The sequence below is a fragment of the Sapajus apella genome, unplaced genomic scaffold (genome assembly GCF_009761245.1).
Source record: "Sapajus apella isolate SASKATOON/1434 unplaced genomic scaffold, GSC_monkey_1.0 scaffold16, whole genome shotgun sequence".
In the NCBI taxonomy this organism is placed as follows: Eukaryota; Metazoa; Chordata; class Mammalia; order Primates; family Cebidae; genus Sapajus; species Sapajus apella.
Genome location: NW_022436956.1, coordinates 865,504 through 888,537, shown reverse-complemented (window position 1 = coordinate 888,537; position 23,034 = coordinate 865,504). Strand labels below are relative to the sequence as shown.

The 23,034-nt window shown below is 56.1% G+C and overlaps 2 protein-coding genes across 7 annotated transcripts in view; one reads left to right on the top strand and one right to left on the bottom strand.

The window, feature by feature from the left end:
- GLB1L2 (galactosidase beta 1 like 2) overlaps nucleotides 1-4,846 on the top strand; it is a 43,244-nt gene extending 38,398 nt beyond the window's left edge. For 2 of the 3 annotated variants that reach the window (XM_032284912.1, XM_032284910.1), the window contains exons 13-19: nucleotides 84-224; nucleotides 499-570; nucleotides 826-907; nucleotides 2,607-2,694; nucleotides 3,012-3,123; nucleotides 3,491-3,607; nucleotides 3,869-4,846. In XM_032284912.1, coding sequence (XP_032140803.1) covers nucleotides 84-224; nucleotides 499-570; nucleotides 826-907; nucleotides 2,607-2,694; nucleotides 3,012-3,123; nucleotides 3,491-3,607; nucleotides 3,869-3,955 — 699 coding nt within the window. In that variant the 3' untranslated portion in view covers nucleotides 3,956-4,846. The remainder of the gene's footprint in view (nucleotides 1-83; nucleotides 225-498; nucleotides 571-825; nucleotides 908-2,606; nucleotides 2,695-3,011; nucleotides 3,124-3,490; nucleotides 3,608-3,868) is intronic. The other variant, XM_032284911.1, reaches the window with a different exon arrangement.
- Nucleotides 4,847-7,018: 2,172 nt separating this feature from the next.
- B3GAT1 (beta-1,3-glucuronyltransferase 1) overlaps nucleotides 7,019-23,034 on the bottom strand; it is a 31,989-nt gene continuing 15,973 nt past the window's right edge. Inside the window, exons 1-8 of one of the 4 annotated variants that reach the window (XM_032284915.1) lie at nucleotides 22,555-22,802; nucleotides 22,253-22,359; nucleotides 16,216-16,312; nucleotides 15,920-16,066; nucleotides 12,017-12,525; nucleotides 11,081-11,377; nucleotides 10,407-10,507; nucleotides 7,019-9,246 (exon numbers count right to left, since the gene is read on the bottom strand). In XM_032284915.1, the coding sequence (XP_032140806.1) occupies nucleotides 10,421-10,507; nucleotides 11,081-11,377; nucleotides 12,017-12,525; nucleotides 15,920-16,066; nucleotides 16,216-16,219 (1,044 nt within the window). In that variant the 5' untranslated portion in view covers nucleotides 16,220-16,312; nucleotides 22,253-22,359; nucleotides 22,555-22,802 and the 3' untranslated portion in view covers nucleotides 7,019-9,246; nucleotides 10,407-10,420. Of the gene's footprint in view, nucleotides 9,247-10,406; nucleotides 10,508-11,080; nucleotides 11,378-12,016; nucleotides 12,526-15,919; nucleotides 16,067-16,198; nucleotides 16,313-22,252; nucleotides 22,416-22,554; nucleotides 22,803-23,034 lie in introns of those variants that run through there. The other 3 variants (XM_032284914.1, XM_032284913.1, XM_032284917.1) reach the window with 3 other exon arrangements.

Below are 23,034 nucleotides of genomic sequence, written 5' to 3'. Positions count from 1 at the left end.
CCATGTGCCAGCTCCCAGGCAGAGTCTGTCTGTGACCCCACTTCTCCTCAGCCTGCCTGATCCTCTGTCTCTGCTGTATGCAGCCAATCAAAGCTGAAACACCCATCAATATGGAGAACCTGCCCATCAACGGGGGAAACGGACAGTCCTTTGGGTACATTCTCTATGAGACCAACATCGCTTCGTCCGGCATCCTCAGTGGCCGCGTGCGTGATCGGGGACAGGTAGGAGCTTCTCTTCTAAATTCTTGTGACCTTCTAGCGAGCAGCCCTGCAGGACGCATCTCATGCCCTCCCGTCAGAATCAGCTGTTGCCAGTGTGTAAAAATGGCCCATCCGAGTCAGCTCTGCGACCCTTCACAGGGGCATTCATTTCTGCTCTGCCCACTGGCCCCTCTTCTGCCCACAGGCACACAGTGCTGCCCTTCTTGGCCTAGTGGAGACCCCGCTTACCCTCCTCCTGTTGGCCATGGACGCTCCCATCTGTTCCCTTTGACAGGTGTTTGTGAACACAGTATCCATAGGATTCTTGGACTACAAGACAACCAAGATCGCTGTCCCCCTGATCCAGGTTTGTTGTCTTCGGGAGCTGGGTGATGGCTAGCCCCTGCTGCTTCGAGGAAGCCTGGGGGGAGTCACTGAGGAAGACCTGGAGGCCCGTGGCTCCTTACCCACAAGCTGCAGGTGGAGAGGGCGAGCGTGGCTTTCTGCCCAGCTGGGATGTGCACTCCTATCCCCAGAGTGTATGGAAGAACTGGGGCTCACAGGCAAATTCTGAGGGGCGGTTGTTGCCTTCTGGAGGTCATTGCTGGCCCCCTGTCCCCGGCAGGGTTACACCGTGCTGAGGCTCTTGGTGGAGAATCGCGGGCGAGTCAACTACGGGGAGAATATTGATGACCAGCGCAAAGGTGGGTCCCAGCACATGTTCAAAGAAGAGCAGATGTGCAGGGCACGTAGGCGGCTATTGCTTCTCCACGCTAGCGTGCCACCAGGCCGTGGGGGCCCCTTACAGAGAGGTGGAGGCTGGGTTGTCCCATATATGAGGCCAGTTCTGAGTGGGCCACTGAAGCCCTGCTGGGGCTGTCTGGAAGAGGAGAAGCCGCTGGGGCTCTCTGGAAGGCAGTCTGGAAGATGACAGCCCCGTGAGCACTGCACATGTTTATCGTCCATGTGCTCGTGATAAACTCGGTGAACACTGAGCTGGCCTCTTGTCTCCCCTGGGCTGCAGTCCGTTTCCACAAGGATGTCTGCTTGGGGGATGGCGGTGAGGAGCAATGAATGGGATTTCCAGGAATCCAAGGAAAGGCACAAGACCCCTGCCTTCTTGGGCCTCCACACTGATTTATTGATCCATCTCGGGAAATCCATAGCTCACCTCAGGTGCTGGGGGAGGAGGAGGCAGGTCATACAGCAAACTAAGCGCCTGTCGGCAGCGCGCCCCTCTGGGAACGGGCTGCCCATTTGCTTTACGTTTCCTGGCCTACTATATCTTTCATGCTTTAATTTAGCCCTTCCTTTAAAAAAACTCTAGCTAAATGTGGGTGGTTTCAGGTAAGTTATAAAAAAATGAATATGATTGTGGTGAGCAGCACTGGTGACCTCCCTGTTCTCTCGCGGTGTCTGCGTGTATAGTGCAGGAAACTGGAAGAGCTCTTCTTGGTCCACATTTCATCCGAGAGCCATCTGGTGGCTTGCCAGGAAAGCGACATGGCCCAGACACTGGGGCCTGGGGCCTGGGGATGAGGGCCCCTCCAGACAGGCCTCAGAGCAGCAGCCAGGACCATCCAGACCCACACTCCTTTTCCCTCAGCAGCTCCCTCCCTGGGCCAGTCCCCACTTCCGTAATTCCCCTGGGAGTTGGAAGGAGCACCAGACTAACCGTTGTTCCTGTCTTTGCCTCCCTGACCCCTTGATGAGGGTCCCCTGGGCCCCCATTGTAGAGGCCTGTCTTCTGAATCACAGTTCAATGTTTATAAGTCACAGACCTCCCTTGAGAAATGTGTGTGCCTACCTACACCTGCACCTGCCGCCGCAGAGTCTGTAGGCCCCACGAGGCCTCTCCACAGTCCCAAGCCTCCAAACTCCCACGCTGGCCACTCAGCAGCTCTGAGATCTGAGACTGGCAGCGCTGGCCAGGCCCCGGAGACTGAGGAGTGGCTCCTCAAGGGGGCACAGCTTCTCCCTGCTGGATGCCTGAGGGAGGGTGGCATCTGATCACAGACCAGATACTTCTAAAGCACAGCTTTCATCCTGGGTGGCAGACGACTTCTGCCTGAGTTACTCGGGCTGTGTAGCCTGGGCCCCATTGAAACTGGCCCTGCAGCTAGGCCGGAACCCCCTCGGGTTCCTTCAGAGAGAGGCCAGAGGCTGTTCCCGCGCTGTAACACCTCAGCTCTATATCCCTCCCATGGCAAAACCAGGGTCTTCCTCCTTCCTGTCCCCAATAAAGTTACTAGGGAGCCTTGCTTGCAAGTGGACAGCTCCCCCCGGGAGCGTACACTTGAGCACTCCTCACCCCAGCTTCCCAGGGCCTCTCCTCATGGCCATGGCCCGGCTGACTCGGCCCCTGCCTTTGGACCACCCACGTGTCCTGCCTTCCTCCCACAGGCTTAATTGGAAATCTCTATCTGAATGATTCACCCCTGAAAAAATTCAGAATCTACAGCCTGGATATGAAGAAGAGCTTCTTTCAGAGGTGGGTCCCTGCCCAGCGCCAGCATGTGCTCTCATAGGTACAGCGCTGTGCAGTGCCCAGGGGTCCCTAGGGCACTGTGGCCTGGCCCTTACCGAGGTGTGAATGCACCTAGGGCCCAGATCAGCTGGCCCAAGGTGAGGGGCAGCATCCACACTGGAAGCCTCGTTTGCAGACTAGGAATTCTCAGCATCTTACCCTGCTGTCGTTCTGTGTCCTGGTTAAGAGGTGGGCGGCCTTGGATGGGGAATTAGCTGCAGGACTGGGTCCAGATCTGAGGAAGGGCCTCCTCCTTCTCCTGCCTCTCATTCTGTCCTTAGGTTCGGCCCGGACAAATGGAGTTCCCTCCCAGAAACACCCACCTTCCCTGCTTTCTTCTTGAGTAGCTTGTCCGTCAGCTCCACTCCTTGTGACACGTTTCTGAAGCTGGAGGTTGGTAGCCTTCTTTCTCTGCTGGATTCTCCCACCTCCCTCTCACCTCAGAGGTCTCTGAGCCAAAGCCACATGAGCATGGCCTGAGCCCTTGCTGGTTTCTGTGCCCAGAGGGTCTGAGAGGGTGCTGGGGCCTTCCTGGGCCTGGGGTGTAGGCTCACAGCAGAAGTCTGAGCTTGGGGGCCATGCCTGGGAGGCGTGGCACTGGGGGACAGAAATAGAGCATCCCACCTGCTCACCCTCATGGCTGTCTGGACACTGGCTCGCTTTGGTCTCTTGGACCCGAGAGAGGCACGCACGGTGTGTATCTGCCTTCACTTTTGCTGTGGCTCTTGTGATAGACAAACACCTTTCCCTCTGTCTCAAGGGCTGGGAGAAGGGGGTTGTATTCATCAATGGCCAGAACCTTGGACGTTACTGGAATATTGGACCCCAGAAGACGCTGTACCTCCCAGGTCCCTGGTTGAGCAGCGGAATCAACCAGGTGGGAGCTTCCAGCCCCTTCCCGTTCCCTAAGATGCCCTGCCCAGCTGCCCTCCAGGGAGCCTTTGGTCAGGGTGGCGGGGATGCAGAGGTGTCAGCCGGGTTCTTCCTCCCTCCTCCTTGCTGCAGACGAGTTGTTTGGTCCCTGTCCCTTCCAGCCTGGTTCCCAAACCCTTTCCTTCTGACCCGGCTGCCTCCCAGCACCTTCCTTGGCTCCAGGACAGACTTCAGTTGCCCTCCCATCAGGGCCCTCTCTCCGCAGGTCATCGTTTTTGAGGAGATGATGGCGGGCCCTGCGTTACAGTTCACGGAAACCCCCCACCTGGGCAGGAACCAGTACATTAAGTGAGGAGCTGCGCCCCCTCCTGCTGGCACCTGTGGGAGGCTGCCACCTCCTCCTGACTTGAAGCCTGTGGCTCCTGCCTCACCCCTCCCCTGCAAAAGCATCTCCTTCAGTAGCAACCTCAGGGACTGGGCGCTACAGTCTGCCCTGCCTCCGCTCAGAACCCTGAGTCTGCAGGGAAAGGTGGGGTGGCTCTGGGCCTGGCCGTGTTGATGATGCGTTTCCTACAGCCCTGCTCTTCTGCCAAGGCTGCCAGCCTGTCTCTGGGGTGGGAGCGGCTGATCAGATCGCCAAGCCTTTGGCCTCAGAAAAGGTGCTGAAACATGCCCCTGCCCGGAGATCACAGCCCTCGAGTGTCTGCTGGATTCAGGCGTGCTCTTTGCTGGTTCGTGGGAGGCTTGGCCACATCCCTCATGGTTCCTTTTATCCCCCAAACCGTGGGCGTGTCACCAGTGGAGAGGGTGGGGAGGGGGTGTCTCACCTGAGCTGACTTTGTTCTTCCTTCACAACCTTCTGAGCCTTCTTTGGGATTCTGGAAGGAACTCTGTGTGAGAAACATGTGACTTCCCTTCTCCCTTCCCACTCGCTGCTTCCCACGGTGACAGGCTGGGCTGGAGAAACTAATCCTCAGCCCTGCGTCTTCCTGTGTTAATGAGTGTCTCTGCTGCTCATTGAGGAGGATGTCTGGGTCCTGGCAGAAGCCATGGCCCATATCTGCACGTCCAGGGTGGAGGGACAGAAGGCCCAGGTCCGTGGCCCCTGCCCCGCGACCCCATGCCTGAGCAGCCCTCCCAAGTGTGTCCACATCCGCATCTGAGCCTTGTTCTGGGGCTCAGCCCAACAGCTGGCGTGGGCTCGCTGTCCTGAGTTGCAGTAAAGTGGTAGTGTTGAATCACACCCCCTCTGGTGACAGTGGTCACGTGTGCCACTCTTGCCAGAGGGGACGGCTGTCTGGAAGATGAGTTTTGTTTTCTCGGTCAGGTTCCCCCTGGGCCCCACTGCTGCCCAGGGGCCCAGACTTGGACCATCTGTGGGGTGGGTGGGCCCTGACCCTGGGCCCATACTCTCCTGCCGACCCCACCGCCCCTTCAAATGTTGCTGGATTGGAAGTGTCCTGGAGAGGACAGGTCAAATGCAAATTCATTCTCATGCTGGTGGGCAAGGGTCAGAATATGCCAGGCAGCCAGGGGCGCTATATATGAGTTAACTGTGGGGCTGAGTTTTGCTTCACAAACTACATCTGGCATTTACGGCCAAAAGCGAATAATCTCCAATAACAGTCAAAAAGTCAAGTAGCACACACATCCCTGGCACAGTGAGAGCTCTGAGCCCCGTGAAGGTGGTCTGGGGAATGGTGGGCGGTGGAGCTCACTGAGGCCAGCAGGCTTGCTGCTTGAGTGTGGCTGCCCAGGGGGAGGTGCAGGGGACATTCATGGTGTGCAGCCCCGCAGCTGAGCTGGGCGAAGGCCTTATTAAATGAAGCTTATTAAAGGGAAGCTTGTGGACAGTGGCTCGGGAACAAGATGGGGTAGGGTCCCCGGTTTTGCCCAAACTCACCGGTTCTTCTGGAACTGCCTTGGAACGGCAAGCCTGGGGCTATGGTGTGGATGAGACCAGGGGTACGTGGGTGTGGCCTGAGCTGGGCACAGGTTGTCTGCCCCACTTTACCTGAGCGTGTGCTTCTGCAAAGCTGTGTGTGAGCTGCGTTCTATGAGAAAGTGATGGACTGGAATGGAAAGGAATCTTCCTGCAAATCCTCCTATAAAGTGCCTGTTGGATCACACTTCCATGCAGACCTGAGCAGGACACACTGCCGTTTCCGAAGGTGAGGTCGTCTTGTGCCAGCGTCTGATTCTTGCCCTTCTCTTCCGCCAGTTAACTCCTCAGCTTCTCTATCAAAGTACCTTTTGGCAGAACTTACTCCCCAGTGTTGACTAAAGATTTGTCCATATCTTCCACATGGTGTGGCCTCATCTAAGTCTCTTTGGAGGACCCTTTTCATACCCCAGCCTCTGAATGCTGGGAGTCTCTGGCTCACTCCTTGGACTGTTTCTTTGCTCTGTCCACATTCACTGTACAAGGTCTCACCTGACACCTGGAAGTAGGTTCAACACTCTCACCTGCTGATGCTGGCCTGCACCTGAGCTCCAGGTGTGTAGGAGGCTTTTCTGCACTTTCTTCTGCATGTTTCTAACAGGCACCTGACACAGAGCTCCAGTTCCCCACATTACCCCTCCTGCACACAGCCTCCTATCAGGAAACGGCAGTGCTGTTCTGTTTCTCAGGCTATTTTGGGCACCTCTCTTTATCTCCCACATCCAATCCAGAGGCAGATCCTACTGACTCTGCCTCCTAAACTCGGCTAGAATTTGACCCTTCTCTCTGGCCCAACCCCTATGCCCCCATTCAGACCACAGCATCTTGGCCTGGATGATTGCAGGAGGCATGCCTCCACCTGCCCTTGCCCTCTCTGTTTCTCCTCTGCGCAGGAGCAGGGCAGCTCTTCTGAGAGGTGGATAGATTGTTAGTCCTCTGTGCTGGACCCCCCATTGCCTTCTGGTTTCACCTGGTGCCTGGGGACTCCCTGCTCCCATGCCACCTCATCCCTCACTGCTGTTCGCCCCAGCAGCCCCTGCCCAGTCAGCTGAGCCAGATGGTCTTTCTGCTGCTCTACAAGCAGGCTGAGCAGCCTTTGTTCCACCTGGCGGAGAGTTCTTTCTCCTTGGACCCAGGGAGCTGCGTGTCAGGGTTTGCTGCTTTGCTCAGATGTCACCTTATCAGGGAGGCCTTTCTGGCCACCCTCCAGAGCACCAACCCTTCTCCACTGCTACCCTCCGTCTCCCCTACTCAGCGTCACTCTCCATGCAACAGATTGCATCTGAAATACCATGCATTCATTATCGCCCTCTCCTCTCGGCAGTGGCTCAGTTCTGTGAAGACGGGAGCCATCTTTTTCGTTGCTGTGTGCCGGCTCCTAGAATTACGCCTGCTTATAACAGGCATCTGATAAATACTTGTTGGGTAGCTAAATTAACAAATGAGAATAAAATAAGGCAGGGCTGAAGAGGATTAGGACTGTTAAAAACTGTATTTGACTTTTAATTTTGAAAGCAAATTAAATACAGTTAAATTAAAACAGACCAGATGCAGCTGCCTGGGTGCCACCCTCACCCCAGCCTCTGTTCTTGGAATTCCTAGCCCCTGGCCTTACTCCTTTGTGGTGGGGCTTGCCAGCAAGGGAACAGGGAACAGACTGGGTTTGGAAAAGAATTGTCATCATGGACCCATTTCTGATTTATAACAAACTCATTCCCAACCAAGATGAAGGCTGCAGTCCACCAGGGTTATAATTATAAATAAATATACATGCAGCTAAAAGAGGATATTAGGTGAAAACATCTGACCTAGCATCTGCCAAAAGAAGTCCCCCATTTTATTGTTCATTATCAATTTCCTGAAAATGAAACCTGGGTTTTTTGCTAAGAAGGTGGCCTCAGACCAGCCAAGCTGACCTTGGCACTCAGGGCTGGCTTCCGTGAGTAAGGCAGGACAGTGCCCACACCTAAGTTCACCCCCTGTGAACCTCCCCCCTTCTCTCACATGCCACCCCACTTGCCTCCAAGGGCGTGGTTTCCAAAATGGCATCCAGGGTGTAAGAGGTGGGGAAAATGTCCCGCAAGGTGGCTCAGAGATCTGATTCCATCAGATGGTCTCATGAACACTGTGGGAGGTTAAATCCATCTCAAAATAGGCAGCCAATGCTGTATTCTGAATGTTAGGTCTCTGGACTGAGCCCCACTCACCTGCCCAGTGAGGCGTGGGTTCTGAATGGCCCTCAGACCTGTCCTGGTCAGTCTTAGTGGAGTGGGAGGCTGTTAGTTAAAGAATAAATGCCTCTTCGGTAGGCTGGGGCCCTTTCCTTTTCCTCCACTTGGGAGGAAAATTGTGCTTCCAACTTGCAGGAGAATGAGCCAGACCACTATCAGAGAGCCCAGCTGTGCCAGGGGGAGCCCAGGCCCTCTCCAGCGGCCCTGGAGGCCTGGGGAGGGCGTGAGGCACATTGTTCTTTCTCTAGGGTGGAAAGTGGGCAGCCGGACATGAGGCGGGATAGCTTTGCATTCTCCCAACTTAGGGGAAGTGACATTTTCTTTCCCTTTTTTGTGTTTGGAGTAATTTCCGAAGCAGTGTGCTCAGGCCTCCTCGTGCTCAGTGTCCCAGCAGCCCCTGTCCCCTTTTCCTCCGTCCCTCTGCTACTCCAGAGGCCTCCTCTTCAGACCAGGGGCAGGAGGGAGCTGCAGTTAGGGAATGGCCTTGGCCTGCCTCCTCTTTCCAGGCTGCAAGAGGTCCCTCCTTGCCCGCCACCCACCGCCTTGCCTACTGCCCACCGTGGGCTCACTCCACCCTGAGGTCTGTGGCTCTGAAGAGCTGCAGGAAAAGGCGCCTTCCCTCCCCAGTCCAGTCCAAGTGAGGGGCCTAGCAGCCCAGGTGGGCGGCAGGGAGGCAGTGTGTGGACAGAGGTGCTGTGAGGTTCTTAGTCCAGGTCAGGTAGTGACCTGTGCTGACTCTAGAGCCCACCCCTTGCCAGTGCTGGAGGAGAAGGTGTGAGGGAAGAGGGGCCAGAGGAGGGGACTCTGCTCCCACCACAGCCTGAGGTACAGGGGGTGCCTATTAGGCCCCAGGCTCCCCCCTTGCAGGGCTGGGTGCCTGTTGGGATCAAAGACAGCCTTATGCTCTGTAAACATGAACCAGAGGAGAGCCACAGAGGTATGTCTGATTTGCGGGCAGCTCTCGGAAAGAGCAGGGGCTGGGGAGAGGAGCAGGGCGTTTGTGATGCCCCTGGCCTGCTCTCTGGTCGTCAGAATTCCCTGTGTGTTCGTGCTGGGCTCAGGGGCAGGGAGCCAGGGAGAGCCGTGCTCCACTTGACTGCAGGGTCTTCTCATCTCTCTCCCGCCCGCATCACTGCAGAGCTGGTGTGGGTGCCACTGCCCTGCTCCTGCAGCCCCGGCAGTGCGGGGAGCTCTGGGGAGGCTTGCTGGAGCAGCGGCTTGGCTGGCGCTGGACACCCCACCCTGGCCCTCAGGTCTCTTGGGCCCTGGTCACGCTGGATGGAGAGAACAACAGGTCTGGGATTTCTGTGCTTAAATTCTGTCCTTTGTCCTGGCATCAGGCTGGGCTCTCTCAAAAGCCCCCAGAATAGAAAGGAGGGTGATGGTGATTCCTTAGGAGTCGGCCTTGGAGGGACCATCAGCCATGGGGAGAGGATGGAAGGCCAAGAACAGGGTCTGAGGAGGAGGCTCCTGTGAGGGGAGAGGAGGAAGCAGTGAGGTGTCAGCTCAGGGTGGGGCCGGGGAGGGAAGGGCCAGGCAGCGCCACCAGGACCTCTACAGAGCCCAGGCCCCCAGGTCCTATGGAGGCCTTTTTGAGGGGCAGGTGGGGAAGGTGAGGGCAGGAGGCAGGAGGCAGGAGCGAGGCTCTGTACAGATGCATTCTAAGTGGTGCTGGCCAAGGTGACTGGGTGACACCCTGCGGCCCTGCAGGCAGGGGGATGCAAACACCGTTCAGAAAGTTGCCTGGCTCCAGGGCAAGAGGTCAAAGGTCTGTCTCACCACCTAAGCCCCCACCTCTGTTTGGCATAACCTAGAGTAGGGAGTCAGGAGTGCCAGCTGCTTTTAAGAGACAGGATAAGATCACAGAAAAGCCCCTGAAAATGCCTGGCTTTGCCAACCACTCAGCACAGTTCACTCAGCCAGTGCATCGCCTTGGAACGTCCATTTAGCTTTTCCCAACATCATTTCTTTGCCTCTGAAGTGTAGGTGGATCCTGTGGCCTACTTCCAGAGAGGGCTTTAAAGATGCGAATCAAAATAGCCACACTGATGAGACTTATGTGCTGTTCTAGGTGCCCTCGGCAACCTACTTCACAGATGAGGAAACTGAGGCCCAGAGAAGTCAGATCAAACAGCAAAGAGGGGTTCCTGGGCACTGAGGTGGGCTCTGGCTCCATGCTGTCACTCTGTGCTACCTCTTGCTATGACAGCCGTGGGCTCGCTGCTGTCAAGCGGCGAGTCCATGAGTCCTCACCATGGCCACATGGTGAAGGAATCCACAGGGGAAGAGGCACACTTGGGGGTATAGACTCTGGCCAGTGAGAGTCTGAATAGCAGTGACTTGTGGGGTGCAGGCGTCACTGCCAGCAGAACAATCATAGCGGGGTGTCTGGAAGGTGACGCCCTCTGAAGAGTCTGGTGGCAGAAGGACCCAGCTGCATGGGTGAAAGTTAATGCCTGGGGACTTGTAGGTGGCCCAGTGGGAAGGGGACTGTGGTGCTGCCTTCCACTCCTGCCCACATTTGCCTGTCCTCCACAGTGACAGGCCCAGAGGAAAAGTGTGAGAGAGCTGATTTGGCCCACCTGGTGCCTCCCTGCCCAGTGCGTGGGCCCCCCTCGACGTGCCCATACCTGCATCCTGAGGCTCAGATCTCCACCGAGGGGTCAGTGAAGCCCTTCTTGCCCTCATTCACCAGCACTGGCTTCTCTGTCCGTGTGTGCCACACCAGGATCTGTGTGCCCAGAGATGCAAGACACAGTGGGCCAGGCCCCTCACCCCACTCTGCTGCCGCCCTGCTCCCTCCCACACCGTGCACACATTTCTCCAGCCCCTCCCTTTCCTTCAAGAGTTTTTCAATTGTTCCATCAAGATTTTCTCAATTGTTTTATAGTTATTTTCTGTGGCTCTAGACTACCCCCTTATTTTTGCTGTTTGGACCTGTGATGCTTACCTGCTGGAAATGGGAAGTCTAGAGCTACAGAAAAGAGAAACCCCAAGACTTCCCGTGTGTGTGTGTACATATGTATGCATGTTCATGTGCATGTGTGTGTGCATGTGTGCATGCGCAGGCGTGTTTGTGCATGAGTGCTCAGCAGGGAGGTCCTGGAGCACAGCTGTTCTCCCTTTCCCTGCCTGTCCGCAGTGTCCCTGCCTCACAGGTGATAAACTGCCTTCCTGGGAGGAGGTTTCAGGAAGGAAGCCCAGCTATTTTGAGGCCCTTGTTTCCTTCTCCCGATCTGTAGGGAGGGTCTGGATGTACTTGAGACACCTGTGTCACAGCTGTCAGTTCTGCGGAGGGTCTCACCTTGGTGCAGTTGGCTGCCTTGGGCTCTAGGTCATTGAGGGTGACAAGTTCTCGAAGGAGGCTGCTTTCCTGGTAGCCTCCCTTCACGCCTCGCAGCTTGAAGTAGGCCTGGCTTCGCTGTAGAATGAGCCGCAGGTTGACTGCAAATCCAGCCATGTCTATTGCAAACGGCCGGTGGGGGTCGAACACCGTCTTCCAGCCGACCACCTTCCCTGCCCCGTTCACCCGTGGGGCCTCGTACCGCAGGCCGCCCACGAAGGCGACAGGCCACACGGACACCCTCCTGGTGCTGCGCATCTACAAGCAGGAAGTCCAGAGTCAGGGCAAGGCACTGCTGACAGGGAGGATGCCTGTGCCCATCAGCCGCCTCTGTGCCCATGGCCAGCCGAGGCCACCCAGGGGAGTCCAGTACAGCCCTGTCCCCCAAGGCCCATCCCATGGGTTGGGCACTTGAGAAGAACCTGCCCCGGGCTGCGGGGGAGACCTGGCCTCTCAGACAGCCTGGTCTTGACCTTCTCAACATGGCCCTGCTGCTGTTTTCTCCCTCTCTCCACTTTAGAGTTTGAAATGACTCCCCGTCTCCCTCAGACTAACACAGCTACCATACACTCAGGCAAGCTCAAACTGTTCCACCGAAGAGGTTTCCGGTAGTCACGGAATGACCCACTCACAGCCCCCATTCAGAGGATACCTCTAGGGCCAGGAACACGGTTCAGGGGCTCCAGAGCCACCTGCCTTCCCCCTAACTTGTGGGGGATGCTTTAACCTGCAGTTCCATCCCTTTCCCCGTTCTCCGCTGCCCGCCCGACCCCAGCCCGGCAGGCACTGCTTCTCGATTTCCCTCTGTGCCTGCCTCCACACCGGCCACTCCTCCTGGGAAAGCCCCTCTGCCACCCGCAGCCGGACGTCCCCTGCTCCCTGTTGGGCCCTCCGCACCTCTTCGAAGAGCTCCAGGCTGTAGGTGTTGTCGTCGTCGGCGAAGTACACCACGCCGGGCTGGCTGGAGTTGCGCGGGAAGGTCTCGCGCAGCCAGCGCAGGGCCAGGTTGCGCTGCATGGTGCCCCGCGGGATGCGCGGGTCGCGGGCGTCTCCGCGCAGTTTGTAGTTGCGGGGCGTCTCCACGTGCAGGTGCGTGTAGTTGAGGCCGGTGTCACGCAGCAGGCGCGCGGTCAGCGGGGTCCTGCGCGGCGCGTCCTCCACCACCAGCCAGTGAAGGTTGGGCACGTGCAGCAGCGTGTTGGCCATGCGCGTCAGCTCGGCCTTCTGCACCGGGCGGCTGTAGGTGGGCGTCACCACGTGGATGGTGGGCAGCGTGTCGGACCATGGCGGGGGCCGCGTGTACACGTACTCGGTGCGCACCACCTCCACGATGTCGCGGTCAGACATGCAGTACTCCCTGGGGTCTGCGCCGGGTGGCGCGTCGCGTCGGGGGTCACTGCTCTCATCTGCGGAGTTGGGAGGTAGGCGATGTGGGGAGGAGAACGCTGGCTGTGGCCCCAGATTCAGAGCAGGAGGTCACCCACCCTGCCAGGGACCCCTGTCCTCCTCCCCTGCAGGGCTGCTCGGCCCTCTGCCTCACCTGACCTCTTAGCATTAAGGTTGAAATCTGCAGCCCTGCAATCCTCCCTGTGCGGGTCCTAGTTCTGATGCCTGGAATGACATAGAAATGACCTCTTCCTTCTCACCTTGCAGCCCTCTAGCTGTCTGAGTGAAGCTGCCCATAGTCCGAGATTGAATGCTCAGTTCCTAAATGTGCTGATTTCTTATGACAAAGCACCTTGGCCCTCCCCTCCCTAGCTCTCCTCATCTGGCATCTGGCAGGAGCTGGCCACACTGCACCATGCAAGGCTGGGCCAGCAGTGCACGTGGCACTGCCCGCGGCACTGCCCGCTGTGGCGTGGAGGCCACAAAGCCCCAGGGCCACACCAGCAGCCCGACCACACCGTGGGCCTGCAGGAACCTGAGGCAGCTCCCGGAGTTCTCCAGCCCTCCAGTCAGGTGCGACCTCTTCCCTCCTGGCCTTATGTAATGTGTCCTCTAAATCTTGGTGCAGAACTTCCTATTTAACCGCATTTGATCCTGTGGGTTTTGCCCATAGTTGCCAAGATTTATGCAGCTGTAACAGTCCTAGCAAGAGGAGGAATCAGAGGCCTTTGGGATTCTTGTTTTCCATGTGTCCCTTCTCTCAAAATTCCGTCTTTCCCCTGGCAGGGCTCACGCACCAATGCCCTCACTGTCCTGGCTCACTGTTGGGTGGTAAGGGTCAGGGGCCAGACCTAGAAATCCCGATGCCTGGGCTCAGACCCAGTCCAGTTCTGCCAGTGCAAACCCCATGCCCTTGAGCAAGCTGCTTAGCTTCTGGTGCCTCAATTTCAGTGACTGTAAGATGGACCTAATAATAGCATCGACCTTATCAAGTTACTGTGTGGATTAATGAGTCGACACATGCCAGGGGCTGAGAGCACCGCCAGGCACAGTTTCCTCTCTCGTGGAAGGGCAGTGGCCAACTCTGCTCCCTTCTGGCTTCAGGCAATCATGGTGGAGACTGAACAAGCCAGTCACACAAAAGGGGAGGACCCTGTGCATCGGCTCTTCTGCTGCCTCCCTCAGGCCACCGCTGTCATTGCCAGCACGCAGGGTGAGGGGGATGCTAGTGTGGAGACCATTGAGACGGACCCACGAGACCTGCTCTCGGCTCTTCAGGAGTTCTCATGGCAAATGGCACAAGGCATACAGCAATTGCTGGGGGCTGGAGGAGGACACCAGCACAGACGCAGTTGCTCAGAGGGGACTGTTTAGAAAAGTCTGGGGTCAGATTGTGAGAAGAGCAAGGTGGAAGAAACGGGGATGGGTTCTAGGGTTCTGACCTGGATAGAAGGTTCAATTTATCCTGTGGGTAGGAATGTTTTGGAAACTGAGGCCTTGGGAGGAGGTTTAGAGCCATTATGTCTAGCTCTCTGCCATCCAAATCATCCAAGCCCTCGGAGGACCCGTGCCTTGGGAAAGTCCCTGTGCGTTAGGACTCAGCTTCTGCCTGAGCTTCTGCCCCTCCTGCGGCTTCCGGGCGTCTGCAACTCTGGGTCCTAACAGCCTCCTGGTGATCCTAACTTCACTCAGCTGCAGCTTTCATTTGCTCGCTCTTGGCATGCTCTGGGGAGACAGAGTGCCAAGTCCCCAGCCTCAGGCAGCACCGTCTGTGCTTAGCAAACAGCCTGACGTCTCCAGCCCTGGAGCTCCGCCAAGAACGCAATCGACACGATATCATGTCGCTTTATATATAGTAGTTTTAACCCCTCTAGAGTGATGTATTTGCAGGATAACAATGATTCTAAACTGAGAAGCACTGAGAAGAGGCACAAGAGTCGGGAGGAGAAGATGATGTCCAGAGGAAACGCGACACGTGCCCAGCCATGGGCGGTGGGCTGTAGCAATCTTGAGCTTGACCCTTCCTCATGGAAGCTTCAGGAACAGCTAGGGGTTTGCAGGAACGCGGTATTTGTGTGGAGCAGCACAACTTCAGGCTGTGATTTTTGGACACTGCCTGCATCTTGGGGTTACAGGCACTCACCACCTCTCTCTGCATGGGCTTGGGTGCCTTCTTGTTTATCATGCTGTCAGGTAATATGCACACTGCAATCGGAGAGCAGCTGCCTGCCCCCACGTGTTGGGCTTGTGCAAGTTGGGGAGGGGGCAGAAGAGAGCACAAGACAAAGCGCTAAGGAGCTGGGGCAGCCAGCTGTGGGGTGCATGGGAGGTTTGGGTATAGAGAGCTCAGTGTCAGAGGGAAAGGCAACCCAGGACCCAGAGCCAGGGGAAGGCAGTTCTACCCTCAGTTCTTCCACTAGGTCTTCATGGGACTTTTCCTCTCTCTAGCCCTATTTCCACCAGGCTGCACTAGATCAGGGTTTCCTATGCAGGAAAAGAAGAGCAGCAAACAACATACTCTCTAGGAAAGGGTTTAAAGCACACTACATGCCAGAAATCGTATTGCTCCCCCACCATCCACTTCAGAATGGTCACTTTCCTTACACGTCATGAAATGGCATGTGAAGTTGTGTGTGCTCGTCTTTCTGTGTATGTGTGTGTGCTAATGATGTTTGTTTTTAAAGTTTTTCTGTATTTTATGACACGTTGACATCTCGGGGCCCTGCGGATCTGGGGAAGGACTGCTCCTCCCAGGGCTAGCTAATTCCTAGTGACACTCAACACCCTGCCTGCAAACACACTTTTCTCATGCGAACTACCTGAGCTAGCGTTCACACCCACCATCGCCTTTATGGAGCTCTCCCACCCAAGCCAATCTTCCCCTGCCCTAGACCATCCCAGGGCGATACCAGACAATTAGAAACCGCTCCTGTATCCTAAACCCACTGACATGCTTCAGACCGTGCAATTCTGAGACAGCTCAGCTGCTGACGGTGCTTCGCTCTTCCCTTCCTACCAAAACCACTTCCCTTCCTACGAAAACCAGGCTAAAGCCTCCCATTCCCTCCACTCCACGCCCCCCACTCCCCCCACTTCCCGCCTCCTATCCCAGCTTTTCCCCAGGTAGCATGGTGTGCCCCCTCCTCTTGGATGCTGAGAGTAACAAGCTCTTCTTTCAAGGAAGTTGTCTTGGTGTCTGCTGACCTACCATCCTGGACCTCTTAAAACAGTGTGTGGGTAGCTTCCATTAGATTCCCATTCCAAGAAGGGTGTAAGACCCATGAAGGGGCCTAAATGATCCCGGGGTTCCTCCCAGCTGCTTAGTGAGTACCAGCAAGAACCCTTGCATGTCAGCTGTAGTCACTGTCACGACCAGGGCCCGGCTGGGCAGGCGGGGCGCATGTGCATGCTCACCCTTATGCACTGCAAGCAGGGGTGCCAGGGTGCTCTGGTGCCAGACGGTGATGAGCAGAGTCCAGGGCAGCACGATGAGGACGATCGCTAGGATGTCCCGTCTCTTCGGCATCTCCAAGGCTGGCTGCACCCACGGCTCCTCATTACCTGAGTGGCGGTAAGGTCAGGAGAGGGGCGGCCACAGGCGGCGGCAGCACGGGGGAGAAAAGAACAGGCATGGGCCGGGCCGGCCAGGCATGGAGAGGACAGAGCAGCCGAATGTTGGCTAGCAGGTCTTACCAGCACTCACAACCCACCCATTGCGGAAGCAGGTTTGGAGAGCCCGGCCCGGCTGGAGTCTGAGAAGGGGTCACTGTCCAGGGGCGGCGGTCAGGAATTCTCGGGGGTGGACACCTGCAAGAGAGAACAGAAGTGGATAGCCAGAGACCCAGGCAAGGGGGCGGGTGCCGGCAAGGCCTGACCCTACAGGGTCGGGGGTTCCACAATGGAGCCTCACTGTCCATCGCCTGAGGGCCTCTTCTGTCTGCCTGCCTGGGTAGATGGGCTCTGTCCTTCCCACAAGCACAGGGCCGTGGCGCTGCTCAATTTATGAAAGTCAGTAGGATGCAGGGGTCAGAAGCACAGACTGCAGAGACACCAGGTTTAAATCCCAACTGTACCACCCATAGGCGGCAACTTGACCTTTGCCAAGTTGTGTCAGTTCTCTGTGCCACAGTTTTCCCATCTATAAAATGGGGCACTGTGGGTCCCTACCCCATAAAGTCATCTCAGAATTAAATAGGGTAACTCCCATACAGCCCTAAAACGCTAGCTACTTTCAAAGCCTGGATAAAGGATAGGTTTCTCTCTCTCTCTCTCTCTCTCTCTCTTTACCCCATATATACCATAAATTATTATATTAAAAATAATTTCAACATTTATTTTAGATTCGGGGTACATGTGCAGGTTTGTTCTAGGGGCATATTGTGTGTGATGCTGAGATTTGGGGTATGATGGATCCCGTTGCCCAGGTACCAAGCATAGAATCCGCTAGGCCATTTTTCAGCCCTTCTTCCTTTTAGAGTCCCCAGTGTCTACTGTTCACATGTTTACGCCCATAAGTACCCAAAAGCTCTCACTTTTAAGTGAGAACACACTGTATTTGGTTTTCTGTTCCTGTGTTAATTTGCTTAGGATAATGGACTCCAGCTGTGTTCGTGCTGCTGCAAAGGCCATGATTTCATTCTTCTCTATTGCTGTGTAGTATTCCATGCTGTATATGTACCACAGTTTCTTATGCAATCCACCACTGATGGGTACCCAGGCTGATGCCATGTCTGTGCTATTGTGAATAGTAATGCGGTGAGTGTACAGGGGCAGGTGTCTTTTTTGTGAAACACTATTCTCCTTTGGATATCGCTTTCCATAGTGGCTGAACTAATGTACTTTCCCACCAACAGTGTGTAAGTGCTCCCTTTTCTCTGCAGCTTCACCAGCATCTGATGTTTTTCGGCTTTTTTTTTTTTTTTTTTTTTTGGGAGGGAGTTTTTCTCTTGTTACCCAGGCTGGAGTGCAATGGCGCGATCTCGGCTCACCGCAACCTCCGCCTTCCGGGTTCAGGCAATTCTCCTGCCTCAGCCTCCTGAGTAGCTGGGATTACAGGCACGCGCCACCATGCCCAGCTAATGTTTTGTAGTTTTAGTGGAGACGGGGTTTCACCATGTTGACCAGGATGGTCTCGATCTCTTGACCTCGTGATCCACCCGCCTCGGCCTCCCAAAGTGCTGGGATTACAGGCGTGAGCCACCGCACCCGGCCCGTTTTTTGGCTTTTTAATAATAGTCGCTCTGACTGGTGTGAGATCGTATCTCACTGTGGTTTTGATTTGCATTTTGGTGACAGTCTTTTGACGACAAAGAAGAGATGTTTCTGGGATGGGCCCTGGGGTAAGTGCCAGAGTGCCTTCCTCTTCGGTGTCAATAGGGAGTCCTTGGGGAGCACCGCTCTGGGCAGGGCAGAGCACCAGGTGCTGCGCTGGGCAGCAGCAAGGAGAGGGGTCCCCACAGGGGCTGCCACATTGAGGGGAGACAGTCCTCCACTGACAGCAGCAGGGGCCCAGGTGAGAAGAATGAGCCGCTGGGGTTCCTTGGTCCTGTCTAGGGTCAACTGGTAGCATCCTTGGGACCTGTTCTCTCACATGGCAAGGACACTCAGTGCAGACACTTCCTGACCGCCTTGGAAACTGTCACATCCTTTTCTCCATTTTCACTTCTGTGTCGAGCACCGTGCATGATGCAGCAGGGACCCATGGGGGTGGCGGGGAGGGTGGGCAGCCTTGGGCAGCCCAGCCAGCCTCGCTGTAACCACCTGTCCCAGTGCCCAGCATTGGGCAGGGACAATGCCTCACCTGGTGGCCATGCTGCCTGCTCCCGCCCCAGCTCACGTGTGCTTGCCATTTCAGGCAGAGTCGAGAGCCGTGGCTGAGGAGGGTATTTGGCCCCTGAGTTTCCAAAATAGTGTGTTTTTCTCTCCTCATCATGTCCTATCTCCAAATAGTTCTGACACCTTGTAGAAGACCAGGATTTGTCTTCCATTAAGGAGCACCATGGTTTCCCCCTGCTCACACCTGCCATCAGAGGCTCACTCTGTCCCAAAAGTCTCCTCCACCCATTCCATGGGGAGTGGAAGACCACTGGGGTTCAACGTCACAGCTGTGTAGGAGGGAGTGGCCGTTCTAGGCTGTGTGTGTCTGTGTCCCCCCCAAACTCCTCTTGGCTGGCCCAGTGAGGGACAGAGCCTAGCACCCCACACGGGATGCCTGCTGGGTCTCGTGTGAGATGCCAGTGACCTCACGCCACATCCTGCAGATGTAGCCTGTCCCTCCACACTCAGGCCACTCCTAGGGCTGCATGAGGCTGTGCGTCAAGACACGTTTCGGCAGGCACGGTCTCAGGCCACATCTGATGAAGGACAGGGAGGCTGGGCCTGGCTGATGGTTCAAAAATGTCGCGGAAGATTTTTTCTGTGTTCTCAGAGACTCTCGAAGGAGCTTTCTCAAGTGCCCTGGTTTTGGTGAAGCTTCTAATACCAGGATGGAGAAAGCCAAGGAGAGAAGATGAGTGTCATGCCAGCTCAGTCCCTGCGGGCCACTCCCTTTCCTTCGGGGCAGCCTCTCGGCCCCTGCCCACTCTGGGACCTGCTCAGCCTCCCTCGTGCCTGCTTGGGCTGTCATTCATACAAGCTTTCCTATAGTGTGCGAGGTGTCCAAAGATGAGGCTCAGCGCTTCACATTCACCTGCTCCTGCAACGTCACAGCACCCTGTGCGGTAGGCATGGCTGTGTTCCCTGTGGGTTCATCCAGGCCAGAGAAGGGGAGTAACTTGCCTGAGGTCAAGCATTAGGAAATGGTGGAGCCGGTATTGAATCTAGGCCATCTGGCCCTGTGCTGTTATTAGGGGCATGGGATGAGAGGTCCCAGGCCCCCAAGCCTCCTGAACCTGGGCCAGGCACAGAGTGGGCAAGGGGCACACAGAGGCCAAATGCTTCCTCTGACCTGGACCACAGCTACCTTCCTCTGAAACAGCTGCCCACACCACGGGGCCCCAGCACCTGCCTGGAGGCTGGAGCAGGAAGGAGGGGCGGGAAGGGAAGAGAGGGAAGGACGGAGCCTGCAGGCAAGGGTGCTGTGGGGAGCTTTCTGCTCCCATCCAGTCCTTTTGGTCAAAACATCTATGAGAGAAAAGGGAGGGGTGAGAGGGAGAAAAGCTCTAAAAATAAACTTAGCAATAAACCCAGTTGTGCATTAATTACTCTGGAAGCCATTATGGCTTGAAAACCCCATAACTTTAATGGAGGCTATTATAAGCATAGTAGCAAAATCGTGGAGCTAATTACCAGGCGGCTATCAAGCAGAACACGGAGAGCCCCCAGCCTGGAGAACGCCAGCTGGCCGGCAGGGGGCGGGTCGTGGGACGTGATGCCTGGGCTGGGCAAGGGGCCTGGGGCCAGGCAGCGGGGTGGGCTGCACCTACCCCCAGCTCTGGGCCCCAGTCTGAAATGGGGCTGCAAGGTGGGCCAGTGCTGGTCCCTTCTCACAGCCTGCTGCTTCTGCCTGGGGCTTGCAGGAGGGTGGTGTTTGCCTGTGGTTGCAGGCTGTCTCCAACAAGGACCCCACAGTGGCTTCTGGACCCTTGAGTGGGGCAGAAGAATCAGCCCAAAGGTGCAGGAGTGGCTTGGCCACACCCAGGAGAGCCTGGGAGGTCGGGACAACATGGGGAAGAACGGGGTGCTGGAGGAGGAGTTGGGTAGAGGCACAGTGGGGATGTCGTGGAGAGGCAGGGCGCGGCCTGGGCAGTGTGTGTGAGTGCGGGGCCCAGGTCTGCCATGGTCACAACTCCCACCTGACACTCGTACCATGTCTGTGACCGACCTCATGCTCGGGCGTCTCGGCAAGTGCAGACCCGAGAGCCTGTGGCCTGCCCTCCCCGGCTGTCCTCAGAGCCTCAAGTGGAAGCAAGTGCTGCCCTGTTGGGTAGTGGAGGGCGGTCCCCGGGTGGGGAGCAGAAGCTGGGGCAACATGAGGAGTGGGAGGGCGGCGGCCTGGACGAGTCTGGCGGGCGCTCCACGGGGACCTGGAGCCACGTGCCCTCCTTGACCTCATCTTCGCAGTAGGGAGGCTGAGTTGGAAATTTCAGCGATCCTGCCATTTGAGCAGCTGGAGGTCCTCTGCGAGGACGAAGGATGTCCTACGTGGGAAAAGTGCAGCTCAGCGAGCACCAAGGGCCAGAGGCAAGGCAAGAATGCCGACAACACAGCCTCCTGTGGAACTGAGTCCTGACTTAAGGGCGAGTAAGCCCGCGGAGATTGGCCATGCTGGGGACACCTCTCTGCAGGATTTTGTGGCATTTTGTTTTGTTTTGAGAGACAGGGTCTCACTCTGTCACCCAGGCTGGAATACAGTGCCATGATTATAGCTCACTGCAGCCTTGGTGTCTGGAGCTCAAGTGATCCTGCTGCCTCAGCCCCCCAAGCAGCTGGGACCACAGGTGGATGCCACCATGTCCAGTTAATTTAAAATTCTTTTTTGTAGAGACAGGGTGTCACTATGTTGCCTAGCTAGTCTCAACCTACCGGGCTCAAGAGATTCTCCTGCTTCAGCCTCCCAAAGTGCTGGGATTATAGGTATGAGCCATGGCACCTCCAGGGAGGAATTGTCTATGGGTTTTAGGGTGGCGTGGGATGTGAATAAGGACTAGGGGGTGTCTGGGACTCAGATGGGAAGGCTCTAATCGGCCCAGGCTGAAGCAGAGCATGTGAGGCTAGAGCATGTGCAAGGCTGGTTCAAGGCTGGCCGATTCTAAATGCATAGAAGGATTTTCTTCCAAGCTGCAGGTGTTCAAACGAAGGCCTCAGCAATGCCCCAGTCCCTGAGGAGAGGAGCTTATTTAATTTCACTCAACAAATATTAATTGAGCATCTGTAGTAGGCAAAGCACTGTGTTGGATTCTGTGGGCAATCCAGCAGTGTGGGTGGGGAAGCTTTGCTCACTCTAGGGGAGAGAGACTACACAGCTTGCTCCAGTGCAGGTGACATGTGAATGCAAAGCGTTCCCGAGAGCTGGTGTGCGTGTGCGTGCTAGGTTACAAACAAGCTCAGAAACTGTCCAAGGTACTCACCTCCGGGGGACGATAAAAGCCTTTTTACCCAGTTAGATTGGGAACAGTAGTTAAGTGGTTAATCAGAAAAGTCCATTAAGGCAAAGAATCTTTCCAAATGATACATACATGCCATACATTTTAATTTAAGTAACTTTTGCAGAGCCAGTTGTCCAATTGATGTTTCCCCAGGACCGCACAGTGCATGCTAATTTTTCCCAAATCCAAACCGCCCACGCTTGCTGGCTCTCTGCATTTCCGCTCTGCCAGCACAAGGTCAGGGAGGTCTGCACTGACCGCCTGACATCGGCCACACCGCGGCATCCCGCTGCGAGCTCCAGTTCTGATTTCTTTAAAGTAATTCAAGAGCTGATGGGCACTTGGTGAGGAGTCTGAGTGTAGTACCCTTTAGAATATGACTTTTTCCTATCAGTCTTTACCTAATTTGGAGAACTTTTTTTCGGACTCACCTTATGAAATTTTCATAGAAACAATACATTTACTTCAAAATGCCATTTCAACAGTTTACATGACATTCTGTGATGACGATGACAAGTGAGACGGTGAGCACCGTGAACAGGCTGGGAACCAGCATCACTGACTCTCGAGGCCGTGGGCTCAGTAGTGACAGCAGAGGGAACCCCGGGCATCACAAAGGCACCAGTCAGTGTGCTTTGTGGACCGGATAGAGAACACCAACCTGCTGGTTAAGATAGCTGCTGTTCTCATCATCGTCTGTCACCCAGGAACCTGAGTGTCCCAAAAAGAGGGAGGCACAGACTTTGTCCCACAGATCGGCAGGCACCCCTAATGGGATCAGCCGATTAGTATTGATTCTGCAGGCGCTGCTCAGGAAAAGCCTGATTCCAGCGCTAATCAGCTCCCAGCCCAGTCAATCCATACTTCATTAACCCAGCCCTGGCCCTGCCACGACCAGTGCCACTGCCACCCCCCACCCCGGCCCACCACAGCCCTTTGTGGGGGCAGGACACAGACACTGACCTCCTCACACCATACAGGAGCCACTTTCCCAGGCCCTGCTCCTATTTCTCCTCCTTTGCCCTGGTCACCGACCGCAGAGGGCTGGGGAGGGGTCCCATAGCCGATTCCACTCTGAATCCTACATTGAATCAGTAGGACTCCCTTTTTCACAAAGCCCAGTCCCTTGATGTTTCAAGTAGCCATGGCATGAGGCAGGCACAAAGATCTTATCCCCATTTTGCATGTGGGAACACCGAGGCTCAGAGAGCCTGTGTGATCAGCCCAAGGTCACAGCATCAGGTACCAGTACAGCTGCTCAAACTCGGGTCTTGGCCTCTGCGTCCAGCGCCGCCTATGTCCACACCGCCTCCCCCTGCAGGCCCTCCACTGGCCCACCCTCATGCCCACCTACTGGCAACCCTGCTCCAGGGCCAGAGCCTGTGACCTCTCACCCCCTGCACTGCCTACCTCAGTGGTCAGGCCGAGTGCTCCAGAAAGGCG